At 42.4% G+C, this 19,032-nt stretch overlaps 2 protein-coding genes across 13 annotated transcripts in view; one reads left to right on the top strand and one right to left on the bottom strand.

The window, feature by feature from the left end:
- Positions 1-4,511: 4,511 nt before the first annotated feature.
- Positions 4,512-11,691, bottom strand: suds3 (SDS3 homolog, SIN3A corepressor complex component). Of its 6 annotated transcripts, none has more exons than XM_076104515.1 (12): positions 11,494-11,691; positions 9,843-9,912; positions 9,675-9,730; positions 9,227-9,298; positions 8,486-8,505; positions 8,241-8,397; positions 7,986-8,081; positions 7,744-7,805; positions 7,623-7,644; positions 7,052-7,157; positions 6,143-6,227; positions 4,512-5,337 (listed from the first exon to the last, which is right to left on the bottom strand). In XM_076104515.1, the coding sequence occupies exons 1-12, from the start codon at positions 11,603-11,605 to the stop codon at positions 5,239-5,241; spliced, it is 957 nt and encodes a 318-aa protein (XP_075960630.1). In that variant the 5' UTR covers positions 11,606-11,691; the 3' UTR covers positions 4,512-5,238. The 6 variants fall into 6 exon arrangements, with proteins under 6 accessions (XP_075960630.1, XP_075960629.1, XP_075960631.1 ...); XM_076104514.1 differs by having other exon boundaries at positions 7,052-7,175; positions 11,494-11,690; XM_076104516.1 differs by lacking the exon at positions 11,494-11,691 and adding an exon at positions 10,731-10,984 and having other exon boundaries at positions 7,052-7,175.
- Positions 11,692-13,813: 2,122 nt separating this feature from the next.
- The window catches only part of taok3a (TAO kinase 3a), a 60,090-nt gene continuing 54,871 nt past the window's right edge, over positions 13,814-19,032 (top strand). For 3 of the 7 annotated variants that reach the window (XM_076104505.1, XM_076104509.1, XM_076104507.1), the window contains exon 1: positions 13,814-13,969. The gene's annotated coding sequence lies outside the window, so the exon portion shown is untranslated. Of the gene's footprint in view, positions 13,970-14,069; positions 14,224-19,032 lie in introns of those variants that run through there. The other 4 variants (XM_076104506.1, XM_076104510.1, XM_076104508.1 and 1 more) reach the window with 2 other exon arrangements.

Here is a 19,032-nt window from a genome sequence, read left to right as displayed (position 1 = left end):
ATGATATTTTAAAAATGATCATATGCTTTGTGTGTAAAATCACAATCTCTGATGTAACTAAAGCTGTTTAAAAAAGTACAATATTTCCCTGTGAAATGAAGTGGAGACACTCAAGCAAAGTATCTTGCTTACTGTATATTTGTGTACAAGTACTTGCATTACACCGGAAGTCAGATCCTCGGAGCAAAAGCAGAAATACCCCAATATTGTATATATGTATTGTCAGCAAAACATACTTTGTTATCAAAAGTGCTAATTAGGCAGAATAGCCTCTAGCATTAACATAAGCATGTTTTTTAATATTGTTTCTGGATTTTGTAGAGATCATTTAACAAACTTTAGAGCAGGACTGGATTAGTAAATCAGCTCCTCGGCCACAGACAGCCAAGGGGCCCCAAAAGCCCTGAGTTCACTGTGTGGTAATTGGTTTGTGGCGTTTTTATTTAATGTACAATTCTTTAGGAATTTGGGAATATGCATTACTAAATCAAACTACCAACTGGCATGATAAGTGCTTTCACACAGGTCCTGATTGTATCACCTGATACTGAAACCCTACTTGACCCTCATCATTATTTCAGATGATGTTGTGCTTACACGGTGCTTACCCCTATTTAGTTTTTCATCAAAGCTCCACACAACAAACCTCGGGCAAAATGATTCTCCAGGAATACTGCACATGTTGCACAAAGAGGGGAAGAATAGGGGATTAACAGGTGGCTCATTTTTCACCCTGGGGCCCCTGTGCAATGTTGTTAGGTAGTTTAATGTAAAACAGTAAATCATCTTTGTACATTGATCACATGTTTTGTGTTTCAATCTTAATCTGTGAATGTGCCGACAAATCACCCTAATGTCATTCAATTGTATTTGAGTAGATGTACTAATTTACTAAACTGTTGACTTTTTTAAAAATGTGCACGATGCAGTTGTGTCTCGCAATGTTCAAAGGGGAAATTAACACCAGTCACGATATCGCATGTTTTATTTGACAGGATGGAGAAGTTTGAGCCTGAGGAAGTAAGAGCGAGCGGAGACAGCTGCATCCCTTAAAACTGTGGGAAAGGCTGCGAGTGCTAAGGGAGCTAAACATAGGCGTTGTTTAAAGGAGACCATCATCATTAGGTAATTCTCTTAGCAGGAGGGTTAAAGAGAAAACACACACACACACAGAGAAGTTTAATTTGTACAAGCTTAACTTTTCCTGGCTCTAACGGGGCAAACACATTACTTCCAAACTGTAGTTTTAATGGGGGATTCATGGACCAGATTCATGCTTCAAACTACAAGAACAAGTGTTCTCCACTTGAATAAGATGGTAATTGGCGTTAAGCTGTTCTCAAATAGTTTGCTTAGGTTTTATTTTGGGAGTATTTGAAGTGGGACCTGTAGAAGCACAGCAGCCTTTTTCTGGCACAAACGAAAAGACTCTTTCATCAAACAAACGTATCATTTGAAATACAGTAAACCCACATCAGAAGCTCACACACTGGCCTCCGAGACAAATTATTTATTTAACTTGGTTCTGCTTCATGTCATGCCTTTTTAGTGCGAAACATCAAAAGAGCAGCTAAACAGAATAGCGCTGAGCGTATAAATAACTCAAACCGTGACCTGATTTTGTAGCTGCTTATGAACACAAATGTTTAAAAATGATCAATATTGGCAAATCAGTCCAGTGAGGCTGCAGCTGTACCCGACAACCCCGGGTCAAATATCAAGAGCCAAACGAGGAGCTGGTACTGTAAATGAAATTCCTCTCCCAGTGCAGACCTGCTGGAGAGTGATAAACTACAGGCACACACACACACACACACATATATACACACACACATACACACATACACACAGCCTACCGGGCTTGTCAAGGAGCTACCGTTCCTCTCTTCAGACCACCACAGGCAAATCTGAGTCTGCCTGGATCCCACTCGGTTCCCAGCAGATAGCGTGGAGCGAGATGCAGCTCCCCGCCCTGTAGCCATGCAACAGAGTGCTAACATGCAGTGGAGCGAATGCTCAATTTAGGGGGAAGAGGATGAAAGAGGGAAATTCGGTGCTGGAACTTGGGGCTGGTGGTAGATTGCGAGGGGGGATTTTTATTTTTATTTTTTATTGATGCCCTGGGTGAATTTGTATGCACACAAGCAATAACCACCAAAGAGTAGCCTATAACAGCTCCAGTGAGGCTTACCAACAAACCTAAAACCACAGCCGGAGCGCGGTAATGACTTGTGGTCACGGAAGGCTGGAGAGCTTCCTTCTTTTTTGTTTTCGCGCATTGGTGAGTGTCAGCAGGTGTTTTACACACTCGTGGTGAATAGAAGTGGCGCACGAGGAAAAACAATTGATTCATCACCAGAGAACCGTCTCCATAAGTGCTCCCCGCTCCTTCCCTTTGCTTGCTCAGCATATTGATTCAAGACAGTATAAACAGCCACCTGCTGTGAAAGCTCAAGACTGGTACAATCCCAACAAGCCAGAGATGGATCATTAGAAAGGCGGGGATGTGGAGGAGTGCGAGAGCTGCTGCGCGCTTAAATGTGAAGATTATAAGGCGGTGAAATGGGTCATCGACACACCGCCTAAGTGTGTGTGATCTGGGTTGTAAGAAAGACATGGAAGTCAAGTGGGAGTGAAGCATCTGCCCTCATTTCCCCCTGTTTAATGGTGATGTATTGGGGAGAACTTCTCATGATGGCCTGCTTTTGTAAAATTTGAAAAATGAACTTACATTTAAAGCCCGGTTCTTAATAATAATAATAATAACTATACACTCCAAATAGCATGACAAAATGGGCCCGTGGACAGTGACACAGACATGTGGAAGGCCCCGCCCACATAAGCCAAGAAACCTACGACAATATGGCCGTGTCTCTTTGTGGTAAATTTGCATCCGTTAGTGATCATTTTGTGTCTCTTTGCAGTTCTGCATAATGTTGTTTTTGTTTTCCATCTGTTTGTGGCCCTTTTTACATTTCTTTATAGTTATTTGATTGACTTTACAACAAGAATAGACAGTTTAAAGTCACTTCACACAGATGTTCCGCCGGCTCATTCGTCCATCCTTGATAAAAAGCCAACTACCTGTCACCTTGTGACTCTGGTGGGAGCGGCAATGAGAGGGTCCTGGGCCACCGATGGATGCATGAAGAGAACTTGATCCAGCGTTGGAGGTGAGGGCCGTTCATTACCCGAATCGATCGCACTGCTTCCGCATCAAGGGGCCCATAGAGCACGCACACTAGCAGCGGTTTAGTCTTGTTCACATGAACGGAACAAGGAAAATAACTCTGGGTGTAAAACTTTTACGACCTGATGATTTAAATAAGGGCCAGTCCAGTATTTGAACTGGGAAGTTGATTGACCTAAAAAAATTAAAATGACAGTCTCTTTTCCAATGTAAGTCTATGAGGAAAAGTATTTTTGGGCCACATGGCATCACATGGAAAAAAACAGAGGTTGTAATTTTACATTTTTGGCCCTTACATTAAAACTGACTTGAGAGCCGGGTGCAGTTCTTGGGGACTCGGGGGCCTCACCCGGCCACCTCTCTGTCCCCGCCCCTGATTCCAGATCAAATAAGAGCAGCAGTGATGAAACACAGCGGTTTGATGCAAAAAGACTCACAAGAAGGTGTTGTAGACCCCACATTAAGGTGCCTCAGTGTATGCTATTCTGGCCTCAACCAAAAGCCAGACACGGGATGCAATAACGGGAGCAGACGGTCATCACAGTCACTATCAGCTCATTTCATGCCGTCGCCAGAGACGAAGCAATCACACCTGACGGCTCCTGGACAACAGGCCTTTTGAGACGAGCCTTGCTTTTTGTGCGGCACGGCAAAAAAAAAACAGTAATTGCCCTCCTTGTCAAGCTGTGTCATTAAGTCAGGCAAAGTGAAACATGCCATCCGGTTGAAGCGAAAGGATACACAAGGAGGGGGCAGGCTGCTCGGCCGGCAGAGACCTGTGCTGAATGTCAAATGATTCAGCTGTTTACAAAGTGGAGGGATGGTTGAGAGCAGCCTTGTGTGTGTGTGTGTGTGTGTGGGGACTTGGTCAGGTTGATTATATGGAAACGCTGGCAAATCAATGTCACATGGAAAAATACCCCGCAACAGATGATATGAACAGAAATTACCTTACATTAACATTAACGATCAAGATATAACCAAAAATGTGTTACCACGAGCATGTTCTGTGGATGTTGTAGAACAGTTTCATAATCCTGGCTCTGTCTGTATTTCAGGAGCAGCTATGATCACTATTTATATGTTAACAATGGATCAAAGATCTTTATGTGAAAGGGGTCGCTCCTAAAAACCCTCGGAGAATTACCGCCAGACTTTCAGCTCGGCGTTTTGGTTTTTCGGGCTCACAACTGATTTCCAGGCAGCCGTTTTCAGCGTAGAAAAACATTGTGATTGAACATGGTGTAACAATGACTACGGTGAATGTTTCAATGGCAGCAAACTTTGTGAATGTCAGAAATATTAAAGCAAATTCAATTAATAAAATGCAGAAAACATTTTAATAAAATGTAACACAGTACAAATCAAGAGTCAACTTAGCTCTCCACACGCAAACACAGTTGAACTCATCCAGATCGTTCGCATGTGAAGAGGATCACACTAAATAACACTTTTTCTTTTCAAAAAAACAAGAACAAAAAGTAGGGTTTTATACAGAGGACTTTTAAACATTTTTTTAGGACAAACCATCAAAAAAGGCATCGTTTGAAAATGACTTCCTGTTTACAGAAACCGACTTCTTTATTCGAGGTATTCATGATAATCATCCGAACCTGCAGCAGCTACACATCTTTGTATCTCTCTGTGTTAAACGCCGCCAGCGAGATGCTTTGAAAGGCTCGGAGACTTCTTCAACATGAGGCTGTCGAAGAAAAATAACTTAATGATAAATGTAGAGACAGAACGGTGTGGAAAAGTCTTTTATGACCACTGACTGCCTTCTCACACGAGCCACATAGTGACAAACAATGCTGGAGAAACAGCCAGTTACCACTCGTGCTGTATTATCATCTGGTTTCTGTGGGGAAACAGATACAATCTGGTGAGATATTCTTGGCCACGGGCGTGTATGTTTGTGTAATGGGGGGTAGTGAATATGATGAAGAATAAGAGGCCACATGTGAGATGCAGCAAATAGGGAAACAGTGGATGAACGAGCGGGCGGATGGATGGATGGATAAAGGAACAGATGGGGGTTGGGTAATATTTCACGCAGCCGACCGTCGACGGATGACAAACGCTCCCCTCTGCAGCTGTCCCAGGTAGATCCTCATCTTTGTACTGTCGCTCGTCTTCCTCACCCAAATCTGCAGAACAAAGATCAGACATTTAGGAACAAATGTATTCCAAAGTAGCCGTCAATACAAACTACATCCAATACGTTTTAATCTGAATGCTCCCTGGTAAGATGAACTTTCCTTTTCTAGTGATCACTCCTCCTTAGTGATAGTCGTTTGTTGGTTATTGAGGGAAATTAGCATTTGTAACTCATCAAACACTGGGAGAATAAATCTGTGGCTGGCTTCTCTTCCCCTTCCAGCCAGCCAACATATAAAGCTAGGGTTGGTACTCTGGAGCAACTAGCAACTAACTCCCAACACTGACAAAGCCACTCCCCCCACATGATCATAATGAACGTAAACAACAAACATGGCTATCATTAGCACTCACAGCTGTCCGACTAGCAGTTTGTGGAAGATTTAAGGGATGTGCAACGTGCAGACGGGAAGAACGCACGCAGGCAGGCAGGAAAAAAATAATACATTTATTTGAAGATCGCTAACCGTAGTTTAAGATCGCCGGTCTTCTGTAAAATTCCCATTGAATATAACTGACAAAGACAAATAAAACTCAAACAGGAGGAACTAATTATTCCGCTGTGGATTGATGCACATTTGGCATCCTGGCGAGTGTTCACGGTAATGAAGGAAGGTGTCACACAGCGCTACAGTGTGGCTCATTAATGGCACAGATGAATAAAATACATCAAGCTTCGGCTACACAGACAACACTTAGAGGGATTTGTTGACAATATAGAGTTTCCCCCGCCTCATGTTTAATGCAGTAAAGCCAGTTCTATGTGCAACAGGAGTCAAATGAAGTGAAACTCACCTCATTGGTGCCCACTGAGCTAATGACACAGCTAATCTTTGTGTTGTCCTTTGACTCCAGATAGATGGCCTGGCTCTTGTGGTACCTGAACACAAAACAAAGAGAGACAGGAGAGGGGTTCATTACACATCATTTTAGCCAGCTGAATAAACCACATTCCTCCTGAGGTGGCACTAAATAGATAATTGGACTGGAAAGTCAAAACAAAAAGGTCTGTTTTTTTTTTTTTTTAATGGCTCCAAACTGTCAAGAGGACAGAACCAACCCAGGGGAAGAGACTGAAGACCAACGCGTTTGATCATTAAGGGCCCACTGAAGAATAATGACGCATGTGTCTCCCTGCAGCTCTCTCTGAAGGCTTTCCGGTGGCGGCGGCGTCGTCTTCTTCTTCTTCTTTAGCGAAGAATAAATGAGACTTTGCCTCGACAGAAAAGCGCACGTACTTCACAGCTCGCTCCTCTCAACTTCCTCCGTCTGTATGAGCAGCTAATAAGACCGAATGCTATTATTGTTACCCTTCTTCACGCGACCTTCTGTTCTGACACGTGTCTGACGCAGAGCTCTGCTCTCAAACAAAAAAGGTCACCGGAGCTGCGTCTGGTCAAGGATTTCCATTCTCTTCATCTCTGCATCGCAGCAGAGCCGACTCTAAAGCAGCCACCCTCTCTGAATATGTATATTTTTATAGTGGCTTCAAGCACCAGCGCGTATGAAGAAATATCTCTTTCTGTAGCTTAGAACAAAAGCAGGCTGCCATCAAAGTGTTGCCTTTTGAAGACCAAGCAAACACCAAAAAGGCAGCAACCACGTGGCAATGTGGCCATCTAGTGGTGGCACGAGCTGCAGTCGAGCTGTGTGGGGAAACAGCGTGATGGGATGTCAGTTCTGAGAATGAAACTACGAACTCACCATCTCTTGTCGTAGTAGAGCTTCCCCTCCTCGATGCGGGCCTCGTAGCGCTGGGAGGGGCTCTCCATGGGAGCGGGGGGGATGCGCTCTGGAGACGAGGGCGACACTGGAGAGGGAGAAACGCCTGAGCATCGCCATGCAACACACGCACGTACAAGTTTAATGGTTGATGGTAGTTTTAGGACATTTTGGAAAATATTGTAAGCTTATTTGATTTCTTGCAGAGACGAGAAGATCGATACCACTTTCCTTTCTGTCCATTTTAATATGAAGTTACAAGCAGCAGCCGGTTAGCTTAGCTTAGCATAAAGACTGGAACCAGGTGGGGCTGCCCCTCTTAGTCAATTAGTCGACTTATCTGTCGTTTTGATCTTCAATCCAGGAGTTTCCTATGTTTCCAGTCTTCGTGCTAAGCTAAGCTAACCAACAGCTGGCGAACAGACATGGGAGTGCTAACGACTTTCTCATGGAACTCAGCAGAAAAGGTAACAAACGACCATTCATGTCCTGAACTACAGATCTCATTGTGCATTTCAAGTGGAAATTAAGCTGAAGGTGAGCGTTGACATACCTGGTCGCTTTGGTGATTTAAGCTGTAAAAGAGAGGGGGTGAACATTTTAGAAGACATAATTGGAAAAGAATACTAATCAGCGGGGACATGCATAATATCAAGACATTCGGCAACACTTACCTTATTAAGTGTTCTTAAATCTTCCATTATCTGGTCGTCCGATAACAAATAATTTAGCTGAGGTGTGAAGAGTTAAGGAAGCATTTTTAAACAACGTAGCTGAGAAATGTAGCCGAGCCTCTGATCTACCCTGGACTGGAACTAAAAATCTCCCATCTTGAGAAAATACAGATGCTACCAGTACAAGTACTACTGAACACGTTGACCCTCACAGGTTCATCTAAAGTTTATGTGAAGGATATCTGGTGCAGGTTTTCTCCGTTTGTCTGGTATCGGGACCGGATCGTTGGGCCGTCTCCTCAGCTTCCGAGTCATGATCGGTTTTACCTCCATGGAGTCTGTGTATGAGCAAATAATGACAAACTGAGATCCAACAATAACACACAGATTGTGTCAAACATTCTCAAAAGATCAACCTTTGGAGTTTATGAAAAGCAAACATCCCGCACAGACAATTCAAAAGGACCGACATCTTAAATGACTGCATAATGTCTTACCGCCCGTCAGCTCCATTGTTAATTTCTCGTTCTCGATCATCTTCTTCTTCTCCTCCAACTCTGCAATTAGGTTTTCCTTCAGTTCAACCTTTTTATCGTCAAACTCCTTCACCGCTGCCTTCTTCTCCTTGATGTAGTTCCTCTCCACCTGCTCCGTCTGCAGCACGATGAGAGAAGGAAATGATGTTTTGTTTGTAAAAAGTTAACTCTGCAGAAACTGCATCAGCAGGAAGAACTACACTCACCTCAAGTTGGAGAAACAGATCTGTAAAGAGGAAGAAAGAAATATCTTTAAACAAACAAAGTAATATTGACTGAGAGCACAGAATTCTGGCACACACAGGAAGCAAAGAAGCCAATGAGTCAACAACAATAAGGTAACCAATATAATTAAAACAGTGAAATGGTAAACGAGGGATGGGTTGGGAGCAGAGAGAACAAAATGTGATCTGTAAGTTTACTAAATGATGATGTCTGGGTGGACGCTGTGCTACTTCATTAATATTGCATGTTGTGTTTAGTCACATTATTTGTTTTATTTCCCTTTACTGCAAATACAAAATAAACAACTTCTATCCTCACTGTCTGGTTCAACCCGACAGTGTGCGACGCTCACAACGATGTAAACTATGAACCCTATCTATGAAAATATTTATTCAAACAAGATGGTTTCACGCACAAAAAAAGGGGACGGGACGGCATTACTTTGAGCAAAGACTACAGTCAACCACAACATGTACATTATTACTGCATTAATACTAAAACAACCTCCCTACAGTTTATAACTCATCTTTGTTTATCCACAAGCTCTTGCATTTGGGAAAGTTTCCTTTTTCTATTTCACATCTGCCAGCTGTTGATTTGCAGCACAGTTTATTACCAAAGTTCTCAAAACAAAAAACACAATAAAGCAGGAGGCACATCAAAATTGTATTAATGCGCCGAATGCAGCAGAAGCAAAGCGCGTTCCTTCTCTAAATACTCGCCTGCATTTCGGAGTCTCTCTTTGTACTGCTGGTCGAGCTTCTTCATCCTCTTCTGATACTCCTGCAGCGTACCTGCAAAGAGCAAACACGAAGATCTATGGAATCACAAATGTTGTGGTATTGTCTTATTATGACTTAGGTGTTCTTGTAGGGTGAGAGCCGGTAACTTCAGAAGTTATTCAACACCAATATCGAGTTTGTTTCTTTGCAATACATCGACGATATTTCTCGACAACTCACCTGCAGGTTTTGGCATCCTACACCTGCTGCTCTCATTACCCACCCACAGTCTAGACTAGACTTCACTGACATTGCAGCTACATTTACAAAGAGCCCACAACGTGTCACACCACCATTTTCAGTTGGGATCTGTCCTGCAAAAACATCTCTAATGAAAATCAACTCCTGACACACCTCAGATCTAAAGAAAAATATTCAAACTGATTACCTTCTTGTAATTGCTGCAACTGTCTTTTCAGAGAGGCCAGTTTGTCTTGGTACATTCTGCAAAGAAATAAACCAGAGTTAATATCACATAACATTCAAAATATATCACCTTCAAATATATATTTAATTAAAGTTAAAACAGGTGATCCAGGATTGGCAAAGCACTTACTGCTCTTTGATTTCAACATAGTCATCCTCGTCGTGCTTGGCAAGGTCTGTTTCACTGGCATCTTCCGTGTCTGGAAAAAAGGTCACGACAGGACAAGAGTTCACTCAATATTCAAAAGGATTTCTCAACGAAAACCGATTTTTCTTTTTCCCATAAGATAGTGCACGTGTGATCATCCCAGCATGCTGTACCGCGAGATCATTGTGTAGCTTTTTTGTTTAGCTTTTCCACAATACAATCCTTTAATGCAATTAAGTGTAGTCCGCAGACAGACAGCAGAGATCTGTGCCAATCAACGGACGTGCGTGGCACCGGTAAAGTAATGGTGTACCACCGGTTGGTTAGAATAGGACACCGGGTGGAAATCCAAACTCGCCACGGATGATCATGCATTATTTATTCTCGGATCGACAGCAGGACAAAAGCTAATGCTGGTAAATGTAATCAGACGACATTTAATACAATTCGCAACAGAAGTATAGCTGTTAATTTAGAGTATCACCCATTTGCCGCATGGTGGGATTAATCAGAAACGGTTCCCGGTGCTAACTTCGTACTGTCAGTCCAACAGCTAGCATGTTTAAGCTAGCTGTGATGTGGCAAACTTTGAGAGCCAAGTTTTATAAGCACCGGTTATAACCCTATATGTCAGACAGGCGTTACCTTTAGAAACAGACAAGAGAAGGGCACAAGGCCCCAGTCGCGTTAAAGCTGACCCAGCAAGCTTTCATTTTCGGTTAGCATTCGTGCGCTAGCTTGAGTTAGCTCGGTCTCGCTGTTACAAACAGTAATTCTAGCTCACGTTAGTCAAGGCACAACGGAACCGTCAACATGTCCGGAGGAGGAGAGGAAAAATAAGTCCAGCTGGACGTCAGCAAACTAGCTAACCTTGTAGTGCTGTCATCGCCTTTTCTCTCCTCTGGTCTCTCTCTCTCTTTCACTGCTATCCGTCCAGTCTCATTGAATAGTGTGAAAAAGGGCAGTGCAGTGGACACACAGCACGCGCAGGGTTTCGCGTGCCGTGTACCTGTCAATGCTCGAAGCTAACGTTACGTTAGCTTAGTTGGCTAATTTGACGCTATGTGGAATATAATTTGTCCAGATGGGCTGTGACATACCTACAGATAATTTTAAACGGAACGGATTGTATTACACAATAACGTAAAGCCAACCTCCCGAATTAACGTGGTGGAATACACGCGTAACGTCAGTATTGACACGCCAAGCTAACGTTAGTTAGCTTGTAAACAAACGCGAGTTTGTTTATTATCGTTAACCGTTGGCTCAATTTTCTATGAGCGCTGGGAAACTCTAAACCAGTGTAAGCGGTTTAGCTAACGTTAGTTTGTACCACCTGCTTCTGAAATGTTTCTTGATTGTCGGTAGTTAGCTAACTTGTTATGTAGCTTGCAAGCTAAGTGCGTGCGATTAAAGCTAGCTGCCTAGTTTTAGGAGCAGGCACATTTGATTTTGAAAGTGCAAAAAAAAAAACACTGTTCCAAGTCGAGTGTAATCTGTAGATCACTTCAAACGCGATCGTAAAAATTAACAAAATTCACGCAATAATCGCGCGCTTCCGTTTCTTTTCACACAAGCAGACAGAGCCCCACTGTCAGGGAGCTTTTGGTCAATACGTTTAACGTATTTTTACCTTCTTCCGAGTCTCTTCCTCTGAAACTTCGGTCATCGTCGTCCTCCACGCTGTCAAGTTCTTCCTCGTCGTTGTAATAATCCACCATAGGCGATAGCAAAGTCGAAGCCATTTGTTCGCTTGGAAAATGTAAACAAACACAAAATTAACAATCGATTTGTGTTTTGCAGCTTGCTTGGAACATCGCCTACAAATGGCAGGACCCCCGAGTAACAAGCTGTCTGACCTTATGCCTGTATACAATGTCCAAAATATTAACGTTTAATATATAAAACAACATCTTTAATTTGACTTTCCAAAGACTGTAAATCAGGATTTTGAGATAATGGCTACTTTTCAATAATTAGGTCGTTGTCTTGATGCGCATTGCAATATACAGTAAAACATTTGTTCAGGCATATTGCCGAACATCAGGGGTTGTGAGGTCTCTTTGTTTTGGCTCCCAATTTTCTCGCTATCCATTTAGTTTTTCTACACTCGGAGGATCTGTGGGTGGTCATTTGTGAAATCGAGAGTTTTTCCAATTAAGCCACGATGTATTCCTGTCTGTCTGTTTTCTCATGTGTATCCAGCAATTAACCCCATTTTGACCACTTGGCACCAAAAGGGTTTAAAAATCTAGGCTGCATTTCTTTTAGCATATTGCCTTTAAATAAGCAAACACCTAACATATAACTTGTACAGCATATCATAATTGCAACAACCACAGAGGTTATAGTCGTTTACTTTATTTCAACAGAACAATCCACAATAGAGTATCGATGCTACTTTCTAGAGAACCCTGGGGACATATTAAAAGAAACAATAAAAACATCCAACAGTGGTAACACTTTTACATGTGAAAGCCTGTAGACTAGTTTGATCCTATGAAGACATCTGCACATATTGAGGTTTTCAAATATGAAAAGTGGCTGTTTTCTCAGTGATAGTAAATTGACTGTATTTCGTTTTTTTGCCTTTTGTTTTATAGATGAAAAAAATTAGTCTGCAGTTCAGGCCCTTCACAGCATCAAAGAGGCAAAAAACATATAGTCCCAGAGGCCGAATAGATGAGACACTGACCTCATAAACCAGGGATTGTGGGTTTGATTCCTGTGTGTGTAGCCAGAGGTAAATGGGTAGAATACAAAAGTAACGATACAAAGTAAACAAAGCATCTTTGGGTTTCAGACTATTCGCCCCAAACAAGACATTTGCACATGTCGCATTGTTAATCTTGATGTGGTCTTTTAGAATCTGACTGTTGATGTTGCAGAGACACATAAGAAACTGAGGTAGATATGAACAAACACCAAAATGAAAAATTATAATTTGAAACATCCAGGCTAGCAAGGATACTTTCAACCCTCGTAGTCTATTTTTACGCAGATAAGATCTTTGGGTCACATTACTGACAAACTATAACCTGAGTACAAAAGTTTGATCAATTCCCTTCTGACTCAGCTGCTTCGTCCCCGGTTGAGTTTGAATTTTACATCTTGAATTTTTATATCTGAATTTCACTAACCAGATTTTAAGACCACACTTGAGTCAGTATTTTACTTCTTGAATTGAGAAATGTGGACATTCAATTGTTTGAATGTTGGACACTTAAAAAATCTGAATTTGTGAAAAATATTCAAGTAAAATATTAAAATGCTATGAATTCAGTGGTATTTGAATATCAATATGATGTATTCACTCGTTGTTAAATGTCACAATAAATGTATTCAATTGCCTATAAGATTAAATTAATGATATTATTTGGTTTAATAGCTACAGTAATGCTATGGAATAAAAAAATACTGAAATAAAATTATGTTTTTTCAACCTAATGACACTCCTCAAATGTTTTATTTAATTCCAGGTACATCCTTATGTTGTTTAAGGTATGCAGTCGTAATACATTTCTGGTATTGTACTCATAAACATACAGTACATTGCTTTTAAAAGTGTTAGTTAAACCTCATAATGGTAACAGCAGATGGCAGCATTGTACTGAGTACATTCAAGAGACGACCTGGATTGCCATCACTGAAGTTGCAACAGAATGGCTATGACTCAGTCCATGCATCTTTAATGATTTGCAAAAGAAAATAAGCTGCAGTATTGTTACTTTACTTTTACACATGCGCTTGTTATTCAAATGCTTCACTACGGAACATGCATGCAACGCCATCTATTTTTTTTACATATGATTTCCAATTGTGCAAAAGATGCAAGAACAATACATTTGGTATTTATTCTGTACAAAAACACACATGGGAAGTGCACATCCACGCAGAGACAACTTTATTTCCGGCCGTCTGTAGCTGTCAAACACGAGCGAGGGGTTGTGCTCCCGCTGCTCCGTCATTCAGGAAGTCCGCACCAACTGACAGCACTTCAGCAAAGTCACACCGACATCTTCAGACTCGGACTAAATGTTCCCCGGAGAGAGAACGCTTTTTCAACAACGACGCAATTTTTTATTTTATTTTTTACAAAAAAAAAAAAGGTGAGCTTTTCTTTTCTTCCTCTCTGTTGTTGTGTTGCTGTCACCGGTTTGTGTAACAGCCGTGAACGGTTTAACAGGCTCGCGCTATAGCCTCGCGCTCTCACAAACTGAAATGGCACTTCCTCTCTGAAGCTAAACGTCAAAGCACTTAAGAGTGGATACAAATTCGTAGTGTGCGTTTGCACCTGAAGTTGAAAAAATGACCGCCGTCGCCTGGTTTCGACGTTGTTCGGCGTGTGGCTTCAACAGAGGGGGTGAGTGCAGAGACCAGCTCGCTGGGGGTTATAAGTGCGTAGTGTTGCTTTTTATTTAATGCAAAGCGCATGTTTGTTGATTGGTGTGCTTATGCACCTGCTACATTTTTTTTTTTGGGGGGGGGGGGTTGATATTTACGCTGCGAACTGACTGATGGTTTGTTCCTCAGGGGGGTGAGTATGGAGAGCAAAACGGACGACAGGTTGTAATGAAGTGTACAGTTTTGCTTTATGAAGCCGACAAGGACGGCTGGACGTCAACTTCTCATATATGTGTATTTTATTTTTTAGCGTTGTCACGCGACGCGAGCCGGTCTGCGCGAGTCTGTCACATCCAAAATAAGGTCGTGGTACCGTCCATTGCATCCTACATTGTTGTGAGTGAGATTTTACTATCAACGCGCAGTCACAATGGCTCTCCGTTGAGACGGTGTAACGGCCACTACACGGGACCCGCGCCACATTTGTTTTACTACATTCTATACTACCTCTTGTTAATCAGTCGGGCATTGTCTGCATCCTCGACACTGTTTTGTTTTTTACGAATACTGGCTTGCGTTCATTTAATGCAAAGACAACAGTCGCACGTCGTGCATCTTTATATATATATATATATATATATATTTTTTTTTTTAAATCCTTCCAGCTACAACAGGTCATTACCTGCGTGCAGCAGGACAGTGTTTGGTAAAATAACGCTCGAAATGGCAGATGTAGATGGCAAGCTGAGCACTAAAACCCAAACTGACCCAACATGATGTCATCGCTTGTGTGTGTGTGCGTGTGTGTGTGTGGAGCGGCAGAGAGAGGCAGCAGACCTGTGTTTTCACTGCTTTTAACTGTGTCACTTGTAAATATTTATTTTAAGAAGCCTGCGTTTTCAAGCATGGATCACCAGCATGTAATCCCATATTATGACATTGCACCTGCACTGTATATTTCTCTGCTTCAGAGGTGCAAAGTAGGGGTTGAAAAAAACTAATTTCACACACATTTGTTTTCGCAATTGAGTTTACCTGTCTTGCAATAACGCTAAGTAAGAAAGACTGAGAATGCGATCTTCTTTCTTGATCTTCTTTCTTTCCACTCTTTCCTGCCATTATGTCACCAGTCAAGAGTTTCTAGTGCCCTACTTCCGTTCTGCAGCAGACATGCTCTTTTCGTTCAAAGTGCACAGCACTGTTGTGCAAGTCCCCTCCATTGTTCACATCACCCAAATCTAGGAGGCTCATTTACAACCTATTGACTAAGAAAGCGAGAGAGGAAACAGCAGAAGCCACACTTCCTTATTAGCGTATATGGTATCTAGGGGCAGTTCAGCGTTGGGGGATTTTAACTTTGACTCGGCCATTTTCAGGTAAATGTTTTACTCAACCAGGCTGATACGGAACGGGTGTTTGTGTCAGCCACTGCAGGCAGATTACACACGGGTCAGGAAGTTTCTTGTACAGCTGGACCCAGGAGAGGTTGGGTAGAAAGCTCTATGTCGTGCATGAAACGTGAGACATTCAAGAAAAAGTCAAAGGGCTAAGGAGTCAAAGAGACTCATTTTTAACAGGCACTTAATCAATAGACTATTGTGCTTTTGATGAATCATCATGCACTTTAATTTGTCCCTTGTTAAACACTGCTACAGGTCTCCATAATGCTAACATTCATGTCTTTTTATAGAGCTGTGTGAGAGATTATTTAGACTGTAGCCAGGGGTCTGCTCATGGATTTGCTCACACCAGTGTTGTGTGTTTGTTGACGTGTGCATGCTGATGGATGCACCGGGAGAGGACACATCAGCTGCTGTTGACAATTGGCTGATGTGGCTGTCGGAGACAGGAGGGGGGGGTGTGAGCCAGACATGCTCACACTGAGGCCATGTTCACACTACAGGCAGGCGAACATTTGATTTGCACACGTGACCGGTTTAAATCGGGTTCAAGATTAGGCTTAACTTCCAGGGCTGACAATGTGCTGTGTGAGGAATCTATCACATCAAAATTCTTAATATTTACAATGCTGATTATGTAATCAGCATTTAATACCTCAATTTATTTCATCACTGATTCTCCATGATCACTTAACGTAGGCCTGTATTGCATTGTATTAGCTAAACATGATCCAAACGCACAATGGGCCACATGTGGGAACATTTTCATATTTTTATCCTGAAATTCTCTTGTCATTTTTTTGTGAGACTTGCACGTACATGTGTTCTAAGTGGGATTCGCCAGCCTCTCTTAACTGCACAAACTTGCCATTAAGTGCTAGGTTCAACCACATGAATGCAACGTATTTGTGAGAAGATGCTTGTGTTTGTGAGATTTAATCATTAGCATAATCAACACCATAAAGTTGTCATAAAAGGCTACCAGTTCTGCGCTGTTTGTTGACAAATATAATTGACAAAAATGTTACCAAAGATTAAAAAGAAGACTTTCATGCTGTGGAGCCTGTAGTCCTACCTTCAACATCAGCAACAAAAACAACAAATTTAATGTTGTCAGTAGTTGTGTTGAATTTTGTTCTTAGAGAGAGAGAGAGGAGCATATTGTTAATAGAAATAAGTGAATGCCACAAATTCTCTTAAATCACTTGAACATGTCACATTAGAACCAACCAGTTCGTATGAGTTGTTCTTCATGAGGCCCAATATATTCCATTTCCTGATGATGACTCTTAGATTCAGTTAGAAGCTCGGTGTTAAGACCAATGGCCAGATTCAATTAGATTGGTTATCAGTGACTAGATTAAATTCTGTATATATATATGCAATAAATCAGCTCGAAGACATGTCATAAAATCTTGCCAAAAACGAAATTAAACTCCCCAAGCTGTCTGCCCGCAAAGCACTTGTTAAATGGTGATGATGTAATCAGCAGTGTGTGTGTGTACTGGTAGTTCTGTTAGTGGCCCTACCGGCCGTGGGGCCTGTTAATAGCAGTGAGTGAGGAGTCGGCAGGCAGTCGATGTCGATATAAAACAATAAAAAGGTGTTTTGAGAAAGTGCGAGTCTGCCCAACCACTAGAGGTGCTTGAGCATGGAGGCATAATAAGCCACGTAAGATATTATGCAGTTTACTGCAGCAGAATGCCAGATTAGCTGTGGACAGACACAGAGGTGCACACACATGATCCTTCTGGCGGAGATAATAATAAAAATTGATCGGATTGCGTTTTTGCGAAAATCACAAATCATAATATAATGATGCTCAATTTCTTTCTTACATCCCTAGTAATCTCTCTATGTCAGTATTCAGTGTGACAGAAAGTTGGCGTCTTTATCGTTGCATCCATCATTTTGGAAGAAACCTGTCCAAACAACAACACAGTCTTTTTCAGATTGAGCTACTCTGGAGGGCATGATCAAGTTGCATCCTTTTTGGTGCATGTAAGTGCTGGCTTATCGTGATTGGAATGGCCAAATGTAGGAGATAAAAAGGTACGTTTTCAGATTTAGCCAGCTTACTGCAGGCATGGCCTGACACCACCAGCAGACCTGACTTTAGCGGGGGGGGGGGGGAGGTTTAAACCTCTGGCAGCAGGCGTAACACAAGCCGTGCTCTGTGAAGGGGTTTGGATTATCTGGGTGTAGGTAAAGTTTAAAATATGAAGCCGAGCGGGAGGTGGGTGCCTCTCAGCTCAGGAGGGCTGTTATACAGAACATGCAGTACGTTTACACCAGCATTTATGGCCACAATATTTAGCAGCAAATCTATGTAATCTGACCAGGGATCTGTGGATGTGCTCCTCGAGACAAACCAGCATGGTAAAGAACAGTGCGAAGGACATCCCCAAATTTAGTGACCAGATTTCAAAGTATGCTCGAACGCCGTGTTCACACTGGACGCAAAGCGCCAATATTTTTGAAAGAAGCGCTTCTTTTCGGCACCCATGTAAACCAATTGGACTGTTAGCACAGGATGCGCCGCGGAGCTGAGCACGGCAGCCGGCGTGCGATTTTCAGTGATAGTTTTGGTGTCTGGCAAGAAAACGCATTGATAATCCACCAAAAAATATGTATAATATAAATTAGATGATATGAATGGTCTCATTCTGATAAATGAATCATCCCACACTTTGACTTCCCTGGCCTAGTGTCACTGTTATCTGTGATTGTGGTTTTAACACTTTTTATTCCACGTTGTGTCAGTTGTGTCAAAACAGAGAGCGGACAGACAGAAAGACGCTCGCTCATGAACTGACATCGCGCTGCACTTCACGGTGCCTCCACATCCAGCCTGAACCCGGCTTAAGTTTGTTCTGTCTCTGAGCCTAACCTCTGACCACGATGAGGGAGCTTGTCCTCGTGGGAGCGATACATTATTACATTCATTCACAATTGTTTATTTTTCATGTTTCTGCAGAGTGCCTGTCCACATGTCATTGGTATGCGCTAAAGGCTACAGCCCTTTATCTGTACCACACATAGTCGCCGTCTGTAAAACAGGCGACGGCAGTTACATCGCCGGTGTGACCTCTGTGTGCCTGTTTTTAGCTTCTGCTTCGCAGCTCTTCAAATGTGCCGCAGCGCCTAATGCGATCTCTTGTCAGTCTCGGTTGAATCCTGACTTGTCTAATTTAAGAACAACCAGAAGGCGTACGGGCAGAACCTGGGCTTCTTTTAACTAGCACTAAAAACGGTGCTTCGGACAGCCTCCTCTGTCCCTGCAATGGCTTAGTAAGTGATGTGTTACCACAGTCTGCGACTCTTCCTTCCTCCCCTCCTCTAGTCGGAGGGGTCATGTGGATGTCAAACGTAACAAGTTTACCTGCTTTGCTGTCGAGGAACCGTGACAGGCTCACTGGTAGGCATAT

Source organism: Anarhichas minor, unplaced genomic scaffold, assembly GCF_050575085.1.
Source record: "Anarhichas minor isolate MPS153535 unplaced genomic scaffold, ASM5057508v1 ptg000030l, whole genome shotgun sequence".
In the NCBI taxonomy this organism is placed as follows: Eukaryota; Metazoa; Chordata; class Actinopteri; order Perciformes; family Anarhichadidae; genus Anarhichas; species Anarhichas minor.
The sequence above is the reverse complement of the archived record's forward strand: the minus strand, read 5'-3'. Positions and strand labels throughout refer to the sequence as shown.